Source organism: Aspergillus luchuensis, chromosome 2 (genome assembly GCF_016861625.1).
Source record: "Aspergillus luchuensis IFO 4308 DNA, chromosome 2, nearly complete sequence".
In the NCBI taxonomy this organism is placed as follows: domain Eukaryota; kingdom Fungi; phylum Ascomycota; class Eurotiomycetes; order Eurotiales; family Aspergillaceae; genus Aspergillus; species Aspergillus luchuensis.
In genome coordinates, this window is record NC_054850.1 from 2,201,747 (window position 1) to 2,221,273 (window position 19,527).

The 19,527-nt window shown below is 50.3% G+C and overlaps 8 protein-coding genes across 8 annotated transcripts; 5 read left to right on the top strand and 3 right to left on the bottom strand.

Annotated features, from left to right (window-relative positions):
- Positions 1–1,098: 1,098 nt before the first annotated feature.
- Positions 1,099–2,373, top strand: AKAW2_20704S (ketohexokinase; the record flags this gene model as incomplete). The annotated part of the gene is made up of 6 exons (XM_041685447.1): positions 1,099–1,145; positions 1,206–1,599; positions 1,653–1,811; positions 1,874–1,935; positions 1,990–2,100; positions 2,202–2,373. 6 exons carry the CDS (start codon positions 1,099–1,101, stop codon positions 2,371–2,373), a joined length of 945 nt encoding a protein of 314 aa, XP_041539530.1.
- Positions 2,374–2,766: 393 nt separating this feature from the next.
- BRX1 (ribosome biogenesis protein BRX1) lies at positions 2,767–3,917 on the top strand (the record flags this gene model as incomplete). Its single annotated transcript, XM_041685448.1, has 2 exons — positions 2,767–2,999; positions 3,074–3,917. 2 exons carry the CDS (start codon positions 2,767–2,769, stop codon positions 3,915–3,917), a joined length of 1,077 nt encoding a protein of 358 aa, XP_041539531.1.
- Positions 3,918–4,776: 859 nt separating this feature from the next.
- Positions 4,777–5,856, top strand: AKAW2_20706S (F-box protein; the record flags this gene model as incomplete). The annotated part of the gene is made up of 1 exon (XM_041685449.1): positions 4,777–5,856. The coding sequence occupies one exon, from the start codon at positions 4,777–4,779 to the stop codon at positions 5,854–5,856; it is 1,080 nt and encodes a 359-aa protein (XP_041539532.1).
- Positions 5,857–7,650: 1,794 nt separating this feature from the next.
- On the bottom strand, positions 7,651–8,599 carry RAB11A (Rab family GTPase; the record flags this gene model as incomplete). The annotated part of the gene is made up of 5 exons (XM_041685450.1): positions 7,651–7,781; positions 7,851–7,931; positions 7,999–8,388; positions 8,497–8,509; positions 8,579–8,599. 5 exons carry the CDS (start codon positions 8,597–8,599, stop codon positions 7,651–7,653), a joined length of 636 nt encoding a protein of 211 aa, XP_041539533.1.
- An 866-nt stretch (positions 8,600–9,465) lies between these two features.
- On the top strand, positions 9,466–12,832 carry AKAW2_20708S (putative Chromo domain protein Chp1p; the record flags this gene model as incomplete). Its single annotated transcript, XM_041685451.1, has 4 exons — positions 9,466–10,638; positions 10,694–11,767; positions 11,824–12,155; positions 12,220–12,832. The coding sequence occupies 4 exons, from the start codon at positions 9,466–9,468 to the stop codon at positions 12,830–12,832; spliced, it is 3,192 nt and encodes a 1,063-aa protein (XP_041539534.1).
- A 594-nt stretch (positions 12,833–13,426) lies between these two features.
- On the bottom strand, positions 13,427–15,335 carry AKAW2_20709A (putative ATP-dependent Clp protease; the record flags this gene model as incomplete). The annotated part of the gene is made up of 2 exons (XM_041685452.1): positions 13,427–14,832; positions 14,891–15,335. The coding sequence occupies 2 exons, from the start codon at positions 15,333–15,335 to the stop codon at positions 13,427–13,429; spliced, it is 1,851 nt and encodes a 616-aa protein (XP_041539535.1).
- A 1,089-nt stretch (positions 15,336–16,424) lies between these two features.
- Positions 16,425–17,015, bottom strand: AKAW2_20710A (FAM207/SLX9 family protein; the record flags this gene model as incomplete). Its single annotated transcript, XM_041685453.1, has 2 exons — positions 16,425–16,940; positions 17,013–17,015. 2 exons carry the CDS (start codon positions 17,013–17,015, stop codon positions 16,425–16,427), a joined length of 519 nt encoding a protein of 172 aa, XP_041539536.1.
- A 670-nt stretch (positions 17,016–17,685) lies between these two features.
- Positions 17,686–19,506, top strand: GPD1_1 (glycerol-3-phosphate dehydrogenase family protein; the record flags this gene model as incomplete). Its single annotated transcript, XM_041685454.1, has 4 exons — positions 17,686–17,996; positions 18,072–19,204; positions 19,274–19,325; positions 19,410–19,506. 4 exons carry the CDS (start codon positions 17,686–17,688, stop codon positions 19,504–19,506), a joined length of 1,593 nt encoding a protein of 530 aa, XP_041539537.1.
- Between the last annotated feature and the right edge of the window lie 21 nt (positions 19,507–19,527).

Sequence of the window (19,527 nt, forward strand, 5' to 3'; positions counted from 1 at the left end):
GTGCACGCGGGCTAGTGAGTCCCGCTGCTGGCACAGGATTGGGAGACTGGGTGTAGCCCACCAGAAAACAAAGCTAAGGTTGGGTCTAGATGCACTCTAGGCAGTCGGTTCTGGGTAGTCCGTCCATGTTCTGTGAATACAGACAGGGTCGAGGTCCAGATCTCCCATTTTTAGTAGGTGTTTGTTACCAGATATATGGGCTCGCTAAGATATTATCGTACTTGTGAAATATGGAACTGTGCAATTGAACTGCTATCCCAATAAGAGTGTGTAGCAAGTCATATCTCATGGTGAGATGCTATTACATATTACTACTAATATTTCCATGAAACTGGATTGGGAGAGTTGACAGAATATATACCGATATATTCACCAGCCAAGGACATCTGGTAACGCGTGAAAGCTACTAGTAATCAAAGGGTCTATTTGTGGCTCTACTTTGCCATTGGAAGTTTCGAGACAGCAGTACCTGGAACATTATCTCCAAACACTACTTGTCCTGTCACCTTTAGACTTTACATGCTTTTACATGTATATTATGACAACCTTTGTGTCTGAGTAGGCAATGCAGGCACAGATAGCTGCATGATAACCATACTACTAAATAAATTATACTAATATTCCGGAAACGTACCTCTGCCTGTAAACAAAAGTGGATGATTTATCTTTCCATGAAACACCAATCACACCAAACAATTAGCAGGTAGTACCGATGTCTCGTGCTATTTTTATATGCCAACTAGACTTACGGAAGATGCCGTGGTTCTGTGCATATTCGCGTGGCTCTCTCCGCGATAACTAGTCACTACTAGTACTTCTCTTTGGGAGAAGCCGCCAACCGTACGGTTATTTCCACAAATGTCAAATCCTACACAGTGAATACTCACAGGAAGGATTCAAACTAGATTTGGTGTCACTGTTGTCTGTTCAACCATGTTTCCCTACTGTTTACTCGATCGTGGATCTCCAACTTCAGCGATGATGTCGACAGTGGGTCCTGACTAATCCCACCACCACAATACCCCTCTCGGCATACAAGGTGCAGATATTCTGCTTCGGTATATCATTTCTCTTTGCAGGAGTTACCAAGTGAACAAGATGTCCTTGGTCGCAATAGGTGCATGCTATGTGGATACAATCCTAACGTTGGTTGGCGTCCTCTACTGCTAGTTCCCAACTTTTCAGTAGCTAACTCTTCGTATCAGAACACCCCACTATCCGGGAGAAGATGATAAGCTACGAGCTTCCAGCATCTCTCGTCGGAGGGGAGGTAACTGTCCAAACTCTCTGGAAGTCTTGAAGCAGTTAACAACGAACGACCCTTCAACCACTGATGTCTCCCTGAACCTGATTGCTGTCCTACCTGCGAAGACGTCTACAGCTGCCCAAGAGATTCAGTCAGCATTCAAGCCCCACGTTGACCTGTCTCATTGTATCTTTCGAGAGGCCTTCAATGAGCCTGCCTCAAGTTACATCATCAAGAGTGAATTGTCTGGCAGTCGTACCATTGTCAACTACAATGAACTGCCTGAGATGACCGTGGATGAGTTTACCCAGATTGCAGGCAATCTCACCAACCCAACTTGGTTCCATTTCGAGGTTTGTCATTACATTTATTATGCATTCTCCGGGGCTAACAACTTCGTTAACAGGGTCGGATACCTGACGTGACTTTATCATGTATCCGATATCTCCGTCAGCGGTACCCATCTGCGACTATCAGCGTCGAGGTTGAGAAACCTGGGCGCGAGGGTTTGCAGAAACTAGCAGAGGAAGCTGACGTAGTTTTCTACTCGAAGAGTTGGGCTCAAGTAAGGGCCCCCTTGATCAAGAAGTCCATATATCATGCGTCCCTCTAACCACCGACTCGCAGGGAAACGGATATCATACTGCTGAAGAATGTGTTCGGAAAGAATCGACACTGACACGAAAAGCGTATGGTTCTTGCTGTATTTTACACATTGAGTCTAAGGGTGCTAACTTAACCAGGTCCTTGCTGTGCTGCACTTGGGGTCAAGACGGTGCTGTGGCTTTTGAGCCCAAGACACAGACTTCAGTTCATAGTCCTGCATATTCTGCAGCAAACTTTCAAGTCATCGAGTAAGTCTGCTATGTTATCATCACTCCCTTAGTCCGGGTTATTGTTTGTACATTATGCGGCAATTGTTGGATATCAACTATAGTTTCTAACATTGTACCAGCCCGATTGGCGCAGGTGACACTTTTATAGCCGGTATGCTATACGCACTAATCTATCGAGGAAGTGAATGGAGCCTGTCAGAGAAATTAGGCTTTGCCAATCGACTCGCGGGTATGAAGGTCTCCCAGGAGGGGTTTTCAGGGCTTGCAAGAGCTTTGGAATCTTTTCCTTAGAGACGTTGTGTATTGTTGCAGACGGTAATTTTGCAGGGTAACAAGCAATGAAAATATGTCATGGTGGGCTCGAGAGTAGGAGAAGAAAAACCACTGCAAGTGCAGCCGTTATGTTTCGTAATGAACTAAAAGCAACCACTTAAGCTGCAAGATTAGCAACTCATAAGCATATCGTGCATATGATCGTTGAGGCGATAAACTATTAACATGATTGTTATGATCACACGTGATAAGAATCTAGATTCAACTGTAGGACAAGGTTATTGTCACGTGATTAGCAAAACATGTATGTGGAAGGCGGTCGCAGCCAAAAATTATTCTGCCCGCAGCTTTTTCTAAATTTGCGGGCGATCAACAGATTCGGAGTCTCCAAATCCCTACAACCCATACACCATGGCATCTGTTTACAAGACTATTTCGAAGAAGGCAGCTCGTCAGCTCGCCAAGGAGGAGGAGTTTGATGAGGAAGATGTCGAGATGGAGGAACTTCTCGACAATGCCGACGACACCACCGACAGTGAAAGCGATGAAGAAACTACGACCGAATCGGCCAAGAAGCAGCTCGCTCAGGGATTCATGCCCAAGACTCGTGTACTGATGCTGACCTCCCGAGGTGTGACATACCGGTATGCTTAATGTCTTCGTCCAGATGTTATATGTGAAATGCGAATGTGATGCTGATTTTTCTGGTTTGTTGCAGCCATCGACACCTGCTCGCCGACCTTGCGTCTCTGCTCCCTCACACTCACAAGGAAAGCAAACTCGATACCAAGAAGAAGACCGCTGGATACAACCTGCTCCTTAACTCTCTTGCCGACCTTCACTCCTGCAACGTGATTTTCTTCCTCGAGGCTCGTAAGCAGGGTCAGGACTTGTACCTTTGGCTTGCTCGCCCTCCCAACGGACCGACGATCAAGTTCCACGTCGCCAACTTGCACACAATGGCCGAATTGAATGCTGGTTTCAGCGGCAACTGCCTCAAGGGTGGCCGTGGTCTTGTTGTTTTCGATCGCTCTTTCGACGAACAGGGTCCGCTCATGAGCCAACCCGGCAACGAATACCGGGGTCTGATCAGAGAGATGCTGCGCGGGGTCTTCTGTGTCCCTAAGCGTGGTGTTAAGGGCATGAAGCCGTTCATTGACCGCATCATTGGTGTCTTTGGTGTGGATGGCAAGATCTGGATCCGTGTCTACGAGATCCGTGAGTCTGAGGCTGGAAAGAAGTCTGAGGATGGTGCAGATGCCAAGCCCGCTCCCAAGAGCAAGGACGGCCAGCCGGAGGTTTCTCTGGTCGAGATCGGCCCCCGCTTTGTTCTTACGCCTATTGTCATCTTGGAGGGCAGCTTTGGCGGTCCTGTCATCTACGAGAACAAGGAGTACGTGAGCCCGAACCAGGTCCGTCGCGAGGTCCGCATGAGCAAGGCTGCTCGCTACGCCAAGCGCAGAGATGTGCAGACCGACCGGTTCGCGAAGCGGTCGACCCTGGGACTGGGAGAAGGCGAGAGGAAGCCGGATGCGCTCGACACGAGGCAACTGTTTAAGTGATGGATTCCCGTTTTGTTGGTTTTTTTCTGTTGTTTTACGCCCTATTAGACTTGATATCCTCAAGGGATGTATATGTATTGATGCGAGGGGTACATGCATGGTCCTGCTGGCGTCTGGTGTGAAATAATAATAAAAGTTTTGATGCTACGGTTCACTATTTTCCTGTTCCCATGGATCTAATCATAGAATACACAGCCCGTAGACTTCCTGGGTGAATTGACATCGTTGCTATGGGCCTCGGTGATTGGTAAACGGGGAGAGGTCAGTCTTTCAGCTTTCCAAAAACGGGATGGCTTGCAGCAAGGGAGGCATTGAACTAATGTGCTGTATGTTCTCAAGCTATATGTCACAATTTGACTTAGAGTACGGAGTAGCTGGTGAACCAGTGGAGCAATGGCGCATCTGCGGAGGAGCGTCGGTCTGGCTGGAAAGCGGAATGATGAAGGGGATCCTGTCAAGTGACTTAGCGGCGGGTCTCCCTTTGCCTGCCCCGGATTTCCTCAGCGCAACTGCACCCTTTCGCTCGTCATCATGGCATCCCTTTCGCAATACAGCCCTGGGTGGTTGCTGGGTGCTCATGCACCTTCTTCCACAATGGCCTCCACTCTATCTTGCTTCCACTGTGTTTTGATCACCCCCAAGGGCGGGGTCGCGACCTAGAGCTAGATCGTGATCGCGACGGCGTTGACTCACTACAGCGCCGAGGCTAACACTGCCTAAGACTCGCAATTGAACAATATAACTCTCTCCATACAATTTGACCCAAGTTAACTGTACTAGGTACGCGTGGTCGGTTCATAAGACCTACTAGTGTACTCCTTATTTGCTGACGCCTCTAGATCTTTCAAACCATTGAACCATGCCCTTCCATCAATTGGCCACGGAGCTATTGCTCCATATATTTCGCTCATGCGATTCTGTCACCGATGTTATGAACCTTGCAATGACTTGCCGGCGACTTCATACCGTCTTCCACCGGTCCAATAAGCTACAAATCCTCGTTGATGTTGCCGAGTCTGAGTTCGGTCCATTGGATGATATCATCCAGATCGTCACACAGAATACCAGCCAACGTGCCCACCTATTTCGTACCGCCCCTATAACCAACTCCCTCCTTAAGCAAATAGTCCAGATCGGGCACGTGGCCCAGAAGTGGGAAATCATATACCCAGTCAAGAAATGGAAGACCGATTTTGAGAATCGTCGCTCGCTGGATGATGATGAGCGGTTCCGTCTCCGCCGTGCAATCTATCGTCTCTGGCTGTACCATCGAGCCTTTCATACGGAGTCTTACAGTCGCTTTAGCCGCACCCTTCCGCACATCGTTTCCGAGCGTGCCCAACTCTTGCACAACTGGTCCACAGCCGAGCTGGCCGAGATTGAGGACGTGCGTTTGATCATCGGTGATATCGTACAGAACCACATCTGTCCCAGCAACGGGACCATCCAACGAAAGTTCCGAAAACGCTACCCGGAAAGTAACCATCAATTGACGTTCAATATCCATCTAAATTACCCTTCGAGCAGTAGTCCCGCTGGTGCACCTAGTCTGTTCGAGAAGGACGCCAGTTCAGCCGAGCAGTATTTCCACACCGCGCACCCTAGCAACTTCACTGAATCGCCCGCTAAATACAAGTCCCGGTTTCGGAACGATTACTTCCATGACCCTGGTTCTGAAGGTTGGGGTGACGAGATCCCACATTACTATGTGGTGCAGGACATGCTGAAACTCGATCCAGGCCAGGTTATCTGGCTGCGGGAGCATGCACCTCTTAAAGAACAGGTGGAGACCTACGTACGCTCCTTTGGGGACTGGTTCCGCGACAATGGCGAAACGTTTGGCGATACGCTGGAGTGGGTGATGAAGGAGCGGGGAGATGATATTGATGAGTTTCGAGCTGCTATTGCAGACCGGGAGGTTGGCGTGGTGTGGGATTGATGTGATGCAACTGTGTCTGTTTGCTGTCATACCGCGTAGCATATCAATTACTGTAGGAGACATGTTTGTGTTACAATAGTTAATGAGTGAGAACCATCAGCTGTGCGATGTTAACGTTATCCCTTGTGTGACTTCTACCAAGCAACCCAGACTCTATTTACTCTGCACTGATTGGTAACATTCACAAATGCCCAGTGTCTGGCATACCCGGACATCTGATCAAACTTCGCCAGTAGACAGTATACCATGCACGCCAAGCAAACAACTGACTCACTGTCATCTGCTTTAGTTAAGTAACTATGCATTCTGACCCATCATCCCGTTCCTGACATCTAATTCTATAGTAGTGCGTACAGCAACACATACTTAATTGCTCCTCTAATCAAATATCATACCTGCAGCCCCTACTTAATCAGCCCAATTTCTACATCTACCTACCCACAAACCCATTGATTATCCATAAACCCACGTGTCCAGACCCAGAGCATAAGAGCAACCGCAGCTAGTAGATAGATAGTTACCCGTCAAACGGAACTCTATTCCGCTAATCGATAACTAGATAGTCACTACAATTACTATCTATCTCTGCTATAAGTAGGTTTCCCACACACCATATCTCTCAATCCTTGATACGTACAATCCAGCACGCAAGTCACTAATACGCAGCTTAAGTAGCCCCCAACTCACCAAAAAAAGCCAAGCAGTCAGGTCAGAGAAAACAACCCCCTTCTCCTCCCCCCCTGATCAACCCAGTCTAAACCAGACGGGGAATAAATTCAGCCGCGGCGGCTAACAGTGGGTAGGAGTGAGTGGAGACCGCTGTGAAGGGGAAGGAAGCACCTTTTGAAACCGAGGCGGTCTTACATAAGGAATTGCCGGAGTGGTTGGTTAGTACTACTTAGTAAGGATGAGTGGGGGCTGGAAAGGTGGCTGTGAAATTATGGAGATAGTTCATCTGTGAACTAGATATGTTCTCCTACATTGTAACTTAGGATGGTCGAGTGAGTACCGTGTGTAGCGATGAAAGAAGAGAGGAAAGAGAGAGGAAAGAGAAAAGTAGCTGTGGAGCTCGCGGGTCAAAAGTGGGTCGGGGGTGATGCCCGCATGGGGTTGGCGAATTATTAATGGCTAGTAACGGGCAAACCAACGGGCGTCGGGCCCCATCCGAGGCGGCCAGAAGGGACGATTGCTTGCTTTGCTTCTCTTACGGGTCACTTTTTATTATTTTATCTTATTGTTTTTTCTCTTTTCTTCTTTCATTGCATTTATAGGCGAGTAATCTTAGCAAAACACACTGTGCATACCGAACAGACAATCCTGTAGAGCCACGGATAAGACGCCGAGGGGAAAGTGGGGAGATACAACAACATTCGTTAAACCAAATAGGGTTTTGGGTTTCCGTCATCAGGCAGACATCATGGGGGCAAAAGCAATAAGACGTTATTCAGATCAATTTCTCATCAGGTTAGAATATAGGGAAGAAAAAAGAGGAAAGGGGGTGGAGGAAATCAACAAGAAAGGAAACAAAAAGAAAAGGAGGCAAGTGATAAAAGGGAAACAGAAGATATAAAAGGCAAAGCGAACAAGGTGTCGGGAGAATGTGATGTCCAACAAACACCGCCGTACAATGTCCATGACCCCAGGTGCCATTCCTAACAACGTCCCTCTTGTGTATCATCTCCAGGAGGCTAAGTAACAGACAAAAAGAGAGTTCAAGACCGTTCAATTATCACATCACAAAAATAAAAAGTCGTTGCGGTTGACGTGTCACACATTCCCCGATCTCGTGGCCCCTTAACAGCATCCCTGCTTGGTCTTCGGGTCCTCCGACTCGTCGATCCGCACCATATCGCGGCGGTCGCCCAGAACGGTCTGGCCAGCATCACCGCCATCCAGAGCCTTGCTGGAGACGATGCGGTAGATTTCTGAAAGTAACCAGAATGTCAGCAAGCCGAAGTTCGTCTGGCAAACGGATTTACGGGGGCAAGTCTAACCTGTCAGGATGTTCTGGAAAGCAAGCTCGACGTTGCTGGCGTCAAGGGCAGATGTCTCGATGAAGGAGAGGTTGTTCTCGCCTAGTAGTATGTTAACACACCAGCAAATTCAACCCATGGGTCGCCATCGGCGGAAATTTCAACATACTTGCAAATTGCTTGGCCTCTTCCGTGGGCACAGCCCGCAGGTGCCTCAAATCACTCTTGTTACCAACCAGCATGATGACGATGTTGGAGTCGGCATGATCCCGGAGTTCCTTCAACCACCGGTTGACATTGTCGTAGGTCTGGTGCTTACTGATATCGTAGACGAGAAGAGCACCGACAGCACCCCGATAGTAAGCGGAGGTGATAGCACGGTAACGTTCCTGACCAGCAGTATCCCAAATCTGAGCCTTGATCGTCTTGGAATCGACCTGGATCGAGCGGGTAGCGAACTCGACACCGATGGTGGACTTGGAGTCCAGGTTGAACTCGTTACGGGTGAAACGACTCAAAAGGTTGGACTTTCCAACACCAGAGTCTCCAATCAGGACAACTGTTCAGAACAAACCGTCGATGGTTAGCCGTGTTTCGCGAAATGCGGCCGACAATAGAGGCGACGGGATCGAGCGGCGACTGCGGAGACGGGAAGTGGCAACTTTACCTTTGAAGAGAAACTACCAAGTAGCCCGTTAGTTATACCGTTGCTTGGCAAGGGGTGCGAATGGGAGAAAGAGGATACTTACATCGTACTCGTCGTTAGCCATGAGGGGTGGTTTGCGAGGGCTCGCTTAGCTTTGTTACACGTAAGATCTAAAGGACTGGGAAGGGAGACGACGTGGTCGAGCTTGGAGGGGAGGTTTGGAGGCTCTTTGAAAGGAAATCCGGGCAATAGAGTGTGTCTGACTTTCTGAGAGGAGGGGCGCAACGTTGTCAGCTTTCAGGACCACATCCAAGGGACAGAGGTACTCGGGGGAAGCGAGGGGAAGGGATATTTAAAAGTAACCGACGGGAGGCGGGAACGGAGGAACTTACCGATGAGTGTAGGGGGAGGCAGGCACCGGGGCAGGGAGATTAGGAGGTTATCCAGACTGACTTTCTCCCTACGGATTCCCGTCCGTCGTCGCAGTGCCGAGTGCACTGTCGCCCCTTCGGGCCTAGCGCCGGATCACGTGCGCATATGCAGGTGGGCGGCGCGAGGACTTCAGTCCCTGATCTATTGATCAATTATTGTAAGTATCCTGTTGGGGGAGATCGCAATCCACACGGACAGCTCCTTTAGGTGCACTGTATGTGTCCGTAAGTGTGTGTTTGTGTGACCCGGTTGTTCTCCATCCCATGATCGGTCTTGCAGTTCTTCCGCTGTATGTTTGCCGTGCGCACTTACCAGTGCGAATCTAATCTACATTTTGAATCGCGCTTACATGAGCAGCTGGCTGGCTTTAAACAACTACCTGTTCATTGGTTTCAAGTCCAGCTCACACGGCCCACTATGCTATGTTAGGTGGCTGTCCTGTAGCTTAATTGGCGTCTCTGGCTCTCTGTTGCGCCCTGCATTCCTTGGGCTCCACATATCAGAAAATCCTTACGCACCCAATTCCATTCAGTATCAGTGTTGCTGTACAATCCGGCAATGACAAGGAGGCAGGATGAGAGTGATGATGACATTTCCATCACCTCAACTGCGGCCAGCTCACAGGCTTCTGAGTATGATGTGGAAGCTATCATAGCTGAGCACGAATTCCCAGACAGAAAGAGGTACCTGGTCAAATGGGCCAACTACCCTGAGTGGAGAAGTACTTGGGAGCCTGTGGATTCCTTCAAAACGGCAGAGACCCTTATCGACTGGCAACGCAGGAAACAGCAGATTGCAGAAGGGAAGCTTGAAGCGTATGACGTAGCCAACTGGGAGCGAAAGAACTTGAAACACCAGGAGGCAAAAGAGGAAAAGAGACGCAGAAGGGATGCCAAAAGGAAACGCCTTGGCTTACCCACGAAGGGCCCCGTGATTGAATCTGCAATCCCTCGGAGCAACTCCCGTGTGAGTGCAAGACAACAGAGTACACAAACGCCGCCCACTTACACACCCAGCATTCGCTGTCTGCCTTTCAAAAAGCAGCATGCCCTGGCGAAGCAACCGCCGGTCCTGTTTGGAAGTGGACAAAAACCAGAGCCAGCGCTAGCGCCAGCATCAGCTACGCTGCGTTCCAACAATGCTCAGGAGACCGCGAAGTGGTTTTCGCACCTGTCAACGAGGCGAAAACACGAGAAAGCTAAATTCAGAGAGCCAGATCCCAATATTGAGCAACTAGAGCTTGTTCGACCGTCAGACTGGTCGTCTAAAACACCTCTGCACCTTCTCAAGTCCGGTCCTTGCAATGCTAGCCCATCTGTTGACCAAAATCGAGATTCAGTCCAGATCGTCACTGACCAGTCTAATCCACACATGGAGGCTGATCATTCAGATGCACCTGCTCACTTGTCTGGCCCGCTGACTGATCCGCCAAATCAAGACCGGATCAAGTACGACCGTCGTGATAAATCGGGCCAAGATGTTCCCGAGCTACCTCGTAGGTTGCCGGGTCCCAAAGCTAAATTCGTGTCCGGCCGCTTTTGCAATCCCGGTGAGGTGTTAGTATACATGTATTATGGGCCAGACAAAAGGTCCATTGGCCCAGCTAGACTATGTGGTCTTAGCCCCACGTCTGCTAAAAGGCTTATCGCAACTAAGGCGGGGCAATATATTGAGGTTTGGTTTCAGCATCTCTGCACACTGGAGGATTATGAGGTTCTCTGTTATAACTCAGTAAGTGCTTTGGCGATATATTATGAGTCTTATTTACTGATCTGAACCACCATAGCGGTCGCGGCATCGCACATATTGTAGGGGCTGGATTCAGGGTTTCAATGATACGGAGTCCAAAATATATAATATGGCACGGGAGCTTGAGCAAGGCGACCTTCTCGCGATCTTTCCAGGCAATCAGGGTACGCCACACAACGTGTTACTGGCCTACCCGTCTAATTCACTGAAGCTCGAGTCACTCAACGACGGCTACTTCAGGAAGGAGCCTGATACCTTTCTTAACCTTGTTGTGAGAGATCCGTTGGACTCTCTTGAGTTTATTGAGCGACTGCCATCTAGGGCAAGAGCCGACGACCGGTGGACAGATACTCGCCGCCAAGAACGCGTCGTGAGGGATTCTCCGGATTATGAACTACCTCGGAGTGGATGTGACGGCATAGAAGACGTCGTCGACGCCCCAATGTCAATTCCATCAATTGAGCAGGGAATCACATCAACAGAAAGGCAATCAAAAGAAGTCACTATTGAGACTAGGTTGGGTTCATCACCAAAGCCACGAGGGGTCGATTCATCAGAACGGCAATTGAACAGGATTGGAATACCCGTGAAGCCAGACAATTCACAGGAGTCATTGAAGCTACAGTCTGAGGAAATACCCAGTCCAGCGAAGCCAGACTCTTCACAGATACCTCTGGAGCCAGCTTCGGCCGAAACGAACAAGGAGTCTACCAGTCAAGTGCAAGACGAACCCATGGAACTCGACGATGAACAAGACGAACCCATGGAAATAGATGAGGAACAAAACGAACCCATGAAGATCCATGAACAACATAGTTCTGCTTCAGCGCCAGACGAACAGGATCCAGCAACCCCCGCACCTACGGCCGATCTGGGAAGTATTTTCGAAACAGAATTTGGAGTATCTTATGAGACTCTAGTGACAGTGAACTCCACAGGAAAGGTGCAGAGAGCAGAAGCATTCTTTCTCTTGTTCGAGTCCGAGAGACTTCAGAGTGAACTTGTAATTATCCATGCCTTTCTAAAGAAACATAACCCTGTTATATATACTTGGCAGCAGAAGGATGACTGGGAGAAATTTGCACGAGCTGTCCAAGTAGGGGTGGTTTTGGTATGTTCTGCCCCCAGCCGAGGTCAAGATGCACTGAAAGACCAACATTCAAGCAGGTTCACGAGAGCTGGGTCGACTTCAACAAGTTGTCTTTCTTCCAAAACCTCGTCAACAAGCCGATCAACTTCTGGAGCGTCTCTCTGGCCAGACCTCTCCAATATGCCGGTCACCACTCCCACTTCCAGCGCATTTTCCCACATGGCGGGGCTATATTGGTGACGGAAGACATAATGCTCCAGGATCCGAAAGCAACCATGGCGATACTGGCATGGTTTGCTGACTTCATCAAGAAGAAGTACCCGGGATATTGGAAGATCATGTTCCGGCCCGCTATCCTGGACTGGATCTTGCAACAATCAGAAAGTGCAGACGAATCAGCACGCGGACTGTACGTTATGACCCTTCAGACCCAACCGAAATCCTAATATCTCTAACCGAAACTCCATCTTCAGATGGCCTACAATGTACCGTTTAGTCTTAGAGTGTTGCGGCGTTCCCGCAAACGACACTCCCATTGCCGAGATATCATCCGGAGCCCATGACGACTACTTCGAAAGCAACGTCATATCCCCTCCCAGCCTTCCAAATTATGGCACCCGCACTGAAGCAGATAATCCAGACATCCCCAAAGGCCTAACCCAAGACCAGCGCAATGCAGATCACCTTATTGAATTCTTTGCCGGCTGGGGCCTGGTCCATCGCCACCGATACCGACGTTTGCTCGTCCTTACGCAAACAACACCCCTGGACCGATGGAAAGAATGGCAACACATCGACATCAAATGTGGCTCGAATGCGTTCATGAAAACACTCGGAATCAGCTATAGATACTACTGGTCAAAAGTCATTGCTGCTCCTTCCTCGTCTTCAGCAGCCTCTTCTGCTCCTCTTACTTCTTCTAGACCAGGTACACCGTCTGAAACACGAGCCCCATCGGAGTCCTTCACGCCTCGAACGCCAAAGTCTCGGACTTCATCCGTGTCAATGATCAGGGATATGGATGGAGCTAGCTACTATGGTCGGGCATCTGGCGGAGTACCTTCTTATCCGAATCCATACAGATGAGCTTTCGTGAGATAGGATCGCAAAAAGAAAGATTGTGTGTTATGAGCGGCGGTGAACTGACTTCTTCTTATAAAAATTCCCTATGAGATATTCCACTTTCCAACTTCCTTTCTTATTTTATCGTTTTCTCTGTTTCCTATACCCAGTGGGCGTGAGTTCGTTGTTATGTTTGAGGGAGGTGGTTGTGCCACTCGTCGATTGATAATTTGTGTAGTAACCGTTTCTTATTGTAAATGGAAAAACGGAAAGAAGACTGTCCTGATAATGAATAGAACCCGGTATTTGAGCCAATACTCCAACTAATATTCCATACAGACGATCAACAATAGGGATTGAAACATGTAAATACTAGACAGGCCGATAAGTACTAGCAGCAGCAGCAGCAATAAATACATAGTACGCAATAAAAGGTATCAACACTGATATGAAACGCCTAAAACAACTGGCTTATATGAATAATCCATCCGACTAGTAATCGCCGAGTGAGGTCACAACAACAGGATCAACTGCCTGACTGCCTGCTTATGTCTCATGCTCTCTCTCCCGTTCCTATGTACAATGTCTTGACCAACATCCAATCCAAGTGATTGACACCTAAAACCCAGCCGTCTGCGTACGATACTCCCGGAAACTCGAAATCGGGGGAAGTTCATCCGCCGGCTGCGTCTTCGCTTTCTTATCTTTACTCTTCTCCGCTTTCTCTCTCCGGACCTTCTCCTCCCACTTACTTTCCTCGGCGGCGATCATGGAGTGGAAGCGTCCGCCCTGGCCGCGCGCAAGATAGATAGGTTTTTCGTTCCGCTCCGCGACGGATTCGGTGACCAGGACGAATTTGACGCTCGAACCGGGGGTTTCGAACATTGCGTCGCTGAGGATGGTCTCTAGTTCGGTGCGGAGGGCGCGCGCGCCTGTGCCCATTGTGAAGGCGTTGGCGGCGATCTTGTGCAAGGCCGGAGTGGTGAAGCGGAGCTCGATGCCGGAGAGGCTGAAGAGGGTGGTGTATTGGGCTAGGAGGGAGTTGCGGGGTTCGGTGAGGATGCGCACGAGCAGAGGGGTGGTTAGGGTGGAGAGGGTGGCGGTGACGGGAACGCGGCCGACTAGTTCGGGGATGAAGCCGTAATTTTGGAGGTCGGTGGGGTTGAGGAGGTCGAGGGCGTTGAAGTAGGTTGGTTCGCTGTCGGGGGAGTTGGGAGAGGTGGCCGAGGCGAAGAAGGGGAGGTGCTTTTTGTATAGGGCTTCTTCTTCGGATCCTGGAAGGATGGGGATTGGTTCGTTGTTGCCCGGTGCGTGGTCGCGAGATCGATTGTTTGTGAGGGCTGAGCCGCGGACGGGTTGACCGAAGCCGATTGATCCACGAGATATCCGGTCCATGATTACCTTGTGTAGCCCGACGAAGGCGCCGGAAAAGATGAAGAGGATGTTGTCTGTGCGGACGTTGTAGACCTCGCCCTTCTGGGGCATGTTTCCGCCATTGGGGTTGAATGGAGAGTTCCCTAGCGGGTTGTTGGAGGGGAATGTGTTGGGGGAGTTGCCGACACGAGGCGCACTTCGTTCTTGTTTCGCTTGCACTTGTACCGTTGTGCCCTCGATGAGCTTGAGGAGGGCTTGTTGTACTCCTTCACCACTGACGTCCTTCCCGTGGCTGACCTTTGCTGCGGCAATTTTGTCCACTTCGTCCAGGACGATTATGCCGCGCTCCGCTTGTTCAACATCATAGTTCGCAGCGGCCAGAAGCCTGTGTACGCATACTTCTGCATCCTCTCCGATGTAACCTGCCTGCGTAAACGGTGTGCAGTCCGAAATGCTGAATGGGACGGATAGTATCCTCGCCAGTGTCTTTGCCATAAGCGTCTTTCCAACGCCGGATGGTCCCAGTAGAAGGATGTTGGATTTCTCCAGTTGTAACTCCGAGGAATCCTCAAGTCCAGGCTGCGCGGACGTAGGCAATGTACCTGCTTCGGGGGTTGTATTGACGGTTTGTTGCTGGCCTGGGAATTCGTCTGACTAGCTTAGCTTGGCTCAGGTGTTATGACAGGCAATGGAATGCGGAAAACCTACCTTCGACCGGGTGATGCTCAATCGCCTCTCTGCGCGCACGTTTCGCTAGCAACTCTGCGTTTTCCTCCTCGCGTCTCTGCAGCTCTTGTACCCGTTGATAGTGGTTGAAGACCGCGACACTAAGTATCTTCTTTGCACGGTCCTGGCCAACGACGAACTGGTCTAGGTACTGCTTCAACGTTCTGGGGGTCACCCGAGGGGCTCCGAAAGCCGGAGCTGACGCAAGTGGCCCTGTTGTTGGAAGATCCGGTTCATAACTGCCAGTCCACGGCTGGTTTGTGAAATCTGAGCGATCGAATTGGGACCAGGTAGGGAAAGTGGCTGATGAGCTGGTGAATCCACGGCGAACAGGGCGGATAAGCGGCTTCGGCGCATGCCGATAGCGGAAGGGAGAGTTGCGGTGCGCCCTGAGGAGGCCACGGGCCTGTACAGGCAACCGTAGCATGGCCAAGCGCAGTGATCTCTGCAGGAGGAGAGTGCTAATGTGAAGATATGGGAAGGATCGAAGAAGAAGCTTGTGTGTAAGGGAGAGAGGGAGAAGGAAGGCTGAGGGCAGTCGAGGACCGTCACCTCCGATGGCAGCAGATAAGATGCAACACAATCAAATCAAACTAAATCGGGCGATAGCTTTCCCCGCAGCACGTGATGCTTATCGCCGACGGTATCCGCGGATGACGTGGTTGAGATGGGCTTGTCTGACACGATCAAGTAAGGTTTGGACGCAGATGGATCCGTCAGTGGAAGAACTCTGGAAGACGTGTTGAGCTTCGTGCTTTGTGTTTCTGAGGTTGTGAAACTCGGGGCGGATGAGGACTCGTGTTTCGTCATCCGCGAGCTCCAAGTGCGACGAGCGGTGGCGGTCCCGATCGTCGCTCCCGTCAATCCCAGGCACCGACTTGGCTAATGCGGATCTGTGCCATTCTAGTCCAGTAAGGCATGTGGTCTTAGATTAATGACCCGAATAAGTGCTACATGTGAGATTCTCGATAGAATAGTATAGATCTGTTTGGCATAGATTGGGAAGAGATCCTCTATACTTCCCCATATTCCATTGTTTCATTTGAAAAGACGCAAGTCTGCCAGGGGGCATTGAGCTACTAATTGTACCGAACCTTCCTCTTGACCCAATGGCCTTGAATAAGCTTACTTATATTCCTGTAAGCTTCGTCCATTTGACAAATGTGTCAAGGTCGTATCGTACATTTAGCTTAGGCCAACTGAACGGTTCCGTACTTTTCATGACACTGGAAGTTTGTAGTCACGGCTGCCATTCTTCCAATCGAGGCGTCTATACTGGTTCAATCGCCTGGGGCGCCCTGTCAACACGGGAAAGCGAGAATCCTCAGGTGCCTCGTACGTGGTAGCACGGAGCGTCAACTGAGGGGAACCAGTGGCATTTCGACTCTGCCACAGATTGTACTGGAAAGCGGTCTGTTACAGCAACCGGCTGCAACTTGTGTCAACTGCCACCCAGATTGAAAGAAGGATGAGCGGGTTGCGCTCGAAACAATCCATATTCCAATATTTCGATAACCTAGCTGCTTGATTTGAAGGCAGGCTGCTGCTCCATGGTTTGAGATATGAAGTTCCGCAGGGCTGCCCATCGATTGGAGACCGAGCCCTCATCTGTGTTGCTGTTGGAGTCGGTAGTGGTTGGCGCTGGTGCTTGCATGCTGGACATCTGCGCCATGTTCTTCGCAAACCGATCGCGTTCCAGCCGTTCCAGCTTCTCCCGACGCTTCATAGCACCTGGTCTATGCTGCAGAGTTTTCTGCTTGATGATATTGACCTGTTTGCTAGGGTCGGCCACGTCGTCGTCGGCGTCCGGAAGCGCATCGGCCAACGAGTCCAAAGCAGCAAGTTTCTTGGAGGCACGCCGGCGCTTCGTAGATTGCTGAGAGTTCTTTTCTATCCGAGACACAAAGCTGCTGTGCTTGATCAAACGCTTGTCCTTTTTCGTAGTGCGAAATTCATCGTGGAGAAAGCTGGGCTTAGACGACGGAAGAGCGCCTTTCCCACTTGCGGGCTTCTTGACGGATCGAGTAGGCGCCTGTATTGGTTAAGAAAGAGCATTGGTAAGTATACGTGCATGCATGATGATATCAACTAGAGGAAAGCTTACCATGATGGGGAGGGATGCGTTGTTTCTCCGTTCGGGGAACAAGACGAAAAAAGCCTTGCATGTGCTTCACGAGAACCGAATTCTTCTTTGATTCCGATGGGGTAGCGCGGACTAATCCGGAAGTGCACTAGTCCCCAACCGAAGACCCGATAGTGATTTCTGTCTCTACTTTGGAATATGTGTGGCTCACCGCCCAGGTGACTTATCTCATAGTACTGGGCCTCACCGACTTGGCCGAGTCTAATTATTGAACCATTGAACCTGAGGCAAATAGATCCCACCCCCTTCCCGGTCTAGTTCGCGGTCCCTGATAGCCGTCTTCAGTCAAAGATCACTCGCGCTTTGTCTTGCGCCAGCCATTCGGGTTCCATCCTGTGCTACATTAAGGCTGACAAGAATTCCCAACAGTGGGACCAACAATTTAGTAGCAAGGCACTAGACCTGAACAGGCCGACCGTAGTCCAAGGCCACAGAAACTGGATCGTCATATTTCCATCAGGATCTTTCCCCCTGCTCCTGGTCCAGTTTTCTTGCGGGAGGCAAAGATCCACATTCACGGGTTCCGAACCCGCCTTTTTATCTTGCACTTGCCTGGCTCAGTGGCTCACTTACATCAGGGCACCACCACGCCGACGCCGGTTCGATAAGATTGCCTTCTCATTTGCGGCCTTGCATGTGGATGCTGTCTCCAGCGCGACTTTTATCTCGCCGGACGTGCCCTTTTCCATCGAGGACTACTGTGCCTGTGACTCTACCTCGGCCCCCGACCGTCTATCACCTCCTGCCTACCCCATTGAGTCGGGAATTTTCGCCGTGTCTATCACCTTCCACAGCATATAAGCCTCGAGGGCCCGTCGCAGTCCGCTACTACTCGCATAGCCCTTTCCATTCGTCGATCATCCCCGCCAATACCGAAGCAACAATGGGCTCTCTCGGACCGTACCAGCGCAAACACAAGATCACGGTGGTGGGCTCAGGAAATTGGTATGTGCAAGATGGCTTTTCGTCATGGTGCTAGTGCCAGGAAAGAGGAAAATGGCTGACTTTGGTCATATCTAGGGGATGCGCAATCGCCAAAATCGTCGCCGAAAATGCCGCCAGCAACCCCGCAATTTTCGAGGAGAAGGTTGAGATGTGGGTTTTCGAGGAGAAGGTGGAAATCTCCAAAACGTCCCGGCACTATGATCCCTCTTCACCGCTGTGCCAGGGCCCACAAAACTTGACGGATGTGATTAACCAAAAGCACGAGAACATCAAATACTTGCCGGGAATTACTCTCCCCTCCAACCTGCATGCTAATCCCTCGTTGGTTGACGCCGTCAAGGATAGTACCATCCTTGTCTTCAACCTGCCCCATCAGTTTATCATCAAGACTTGTGAGCAGATCAAGGGCAAGATCCTGCCCTATGCGCGGGGTATCTCCTGCATCAAGGGTGTTGATGTGAACGAAGAAGGTATCCATCTCTTCTCGGAGACCATTGGCAAGATCCTGGGTATCTACTGCGGTGCTCTATCTGGCGCAAACATCGCGAGCGAAGTCGCACTGGAAAAATGGTCCGAGTCAAGCATCGCCTATGATCCCCCGCACATGGATTCCAAGGCGCCATCTCCCAATCGTTCCCCGTCTACTTCGACCGAGAATCTCGTTCAGTTTGAGCACAAGGATGTTTCCGGCCAACTATCGCAGGTAAAGCTGCAAGCGCTGCCGTCCGACTACCCCCCTGTGGACCACGCGGTCCTGAAGTCGCTCTTCCATCGCCCGTATTTCCATATCCGTGTGGTGAGTGATGTCGCGGGCGTGTCGCTTGGAGGCGCCCTTAAGAACGTAGTTGCTCTTGCTGCCGGCTGGGTCGACGGCATGGGCTGGGGTGACAATGCCAAGGCTGCCATCATGCGGGTTGGCCTTCTCGAGATGGTCAAGTTTGGTGAAAAGTTCTTCGGGGCCACCATCAATACTCGAACCTTCACCGAGGAGAGTGCAGGTGTTGCCGATCTGATTACTAGCTGCAGCGGTGGCCGGAACTTCCGCTGCGCAAAACTCAGCATTGAGAGAAAGCAGTCGATCGAGAAAGTCGAGGAGACGGAACTCAACGGCCAGAAGCTTCAGGGTACTTTGACTGCGGTTGAGGTAAACAACTTCCTGAAGAAGCAAGGCCTTGAGGAGGAGTTTCCCTTGCTTACGGCTGTGTACCGTGAGTAACCCCGTTCTTTTGCTCTTTATTATTATGGTTTTTGTTTTCGATATACTGACCATAAAATAGGTGTTCTCGAGGGCAGTATGTCCGTTGAAGATATTCCTTCTTACATTGAGCGGTAAATTGGACCTGTTGATCCTCTCCTTTGGTTTATGTTCGGGTTGTTAATTTAGGGAAATCTGTTCCTTTTGTGTCTTAACAGAAAGCCGGAGTCTATCTCTTACGTTGAAACGGGGCGGGTGACCAGCAGTGGAACCAGCAGTGGAACCAGCCAGGCTGTTTTGAGCGCCAGGTTGTGAACGGGGGCAGGATCCATGCAT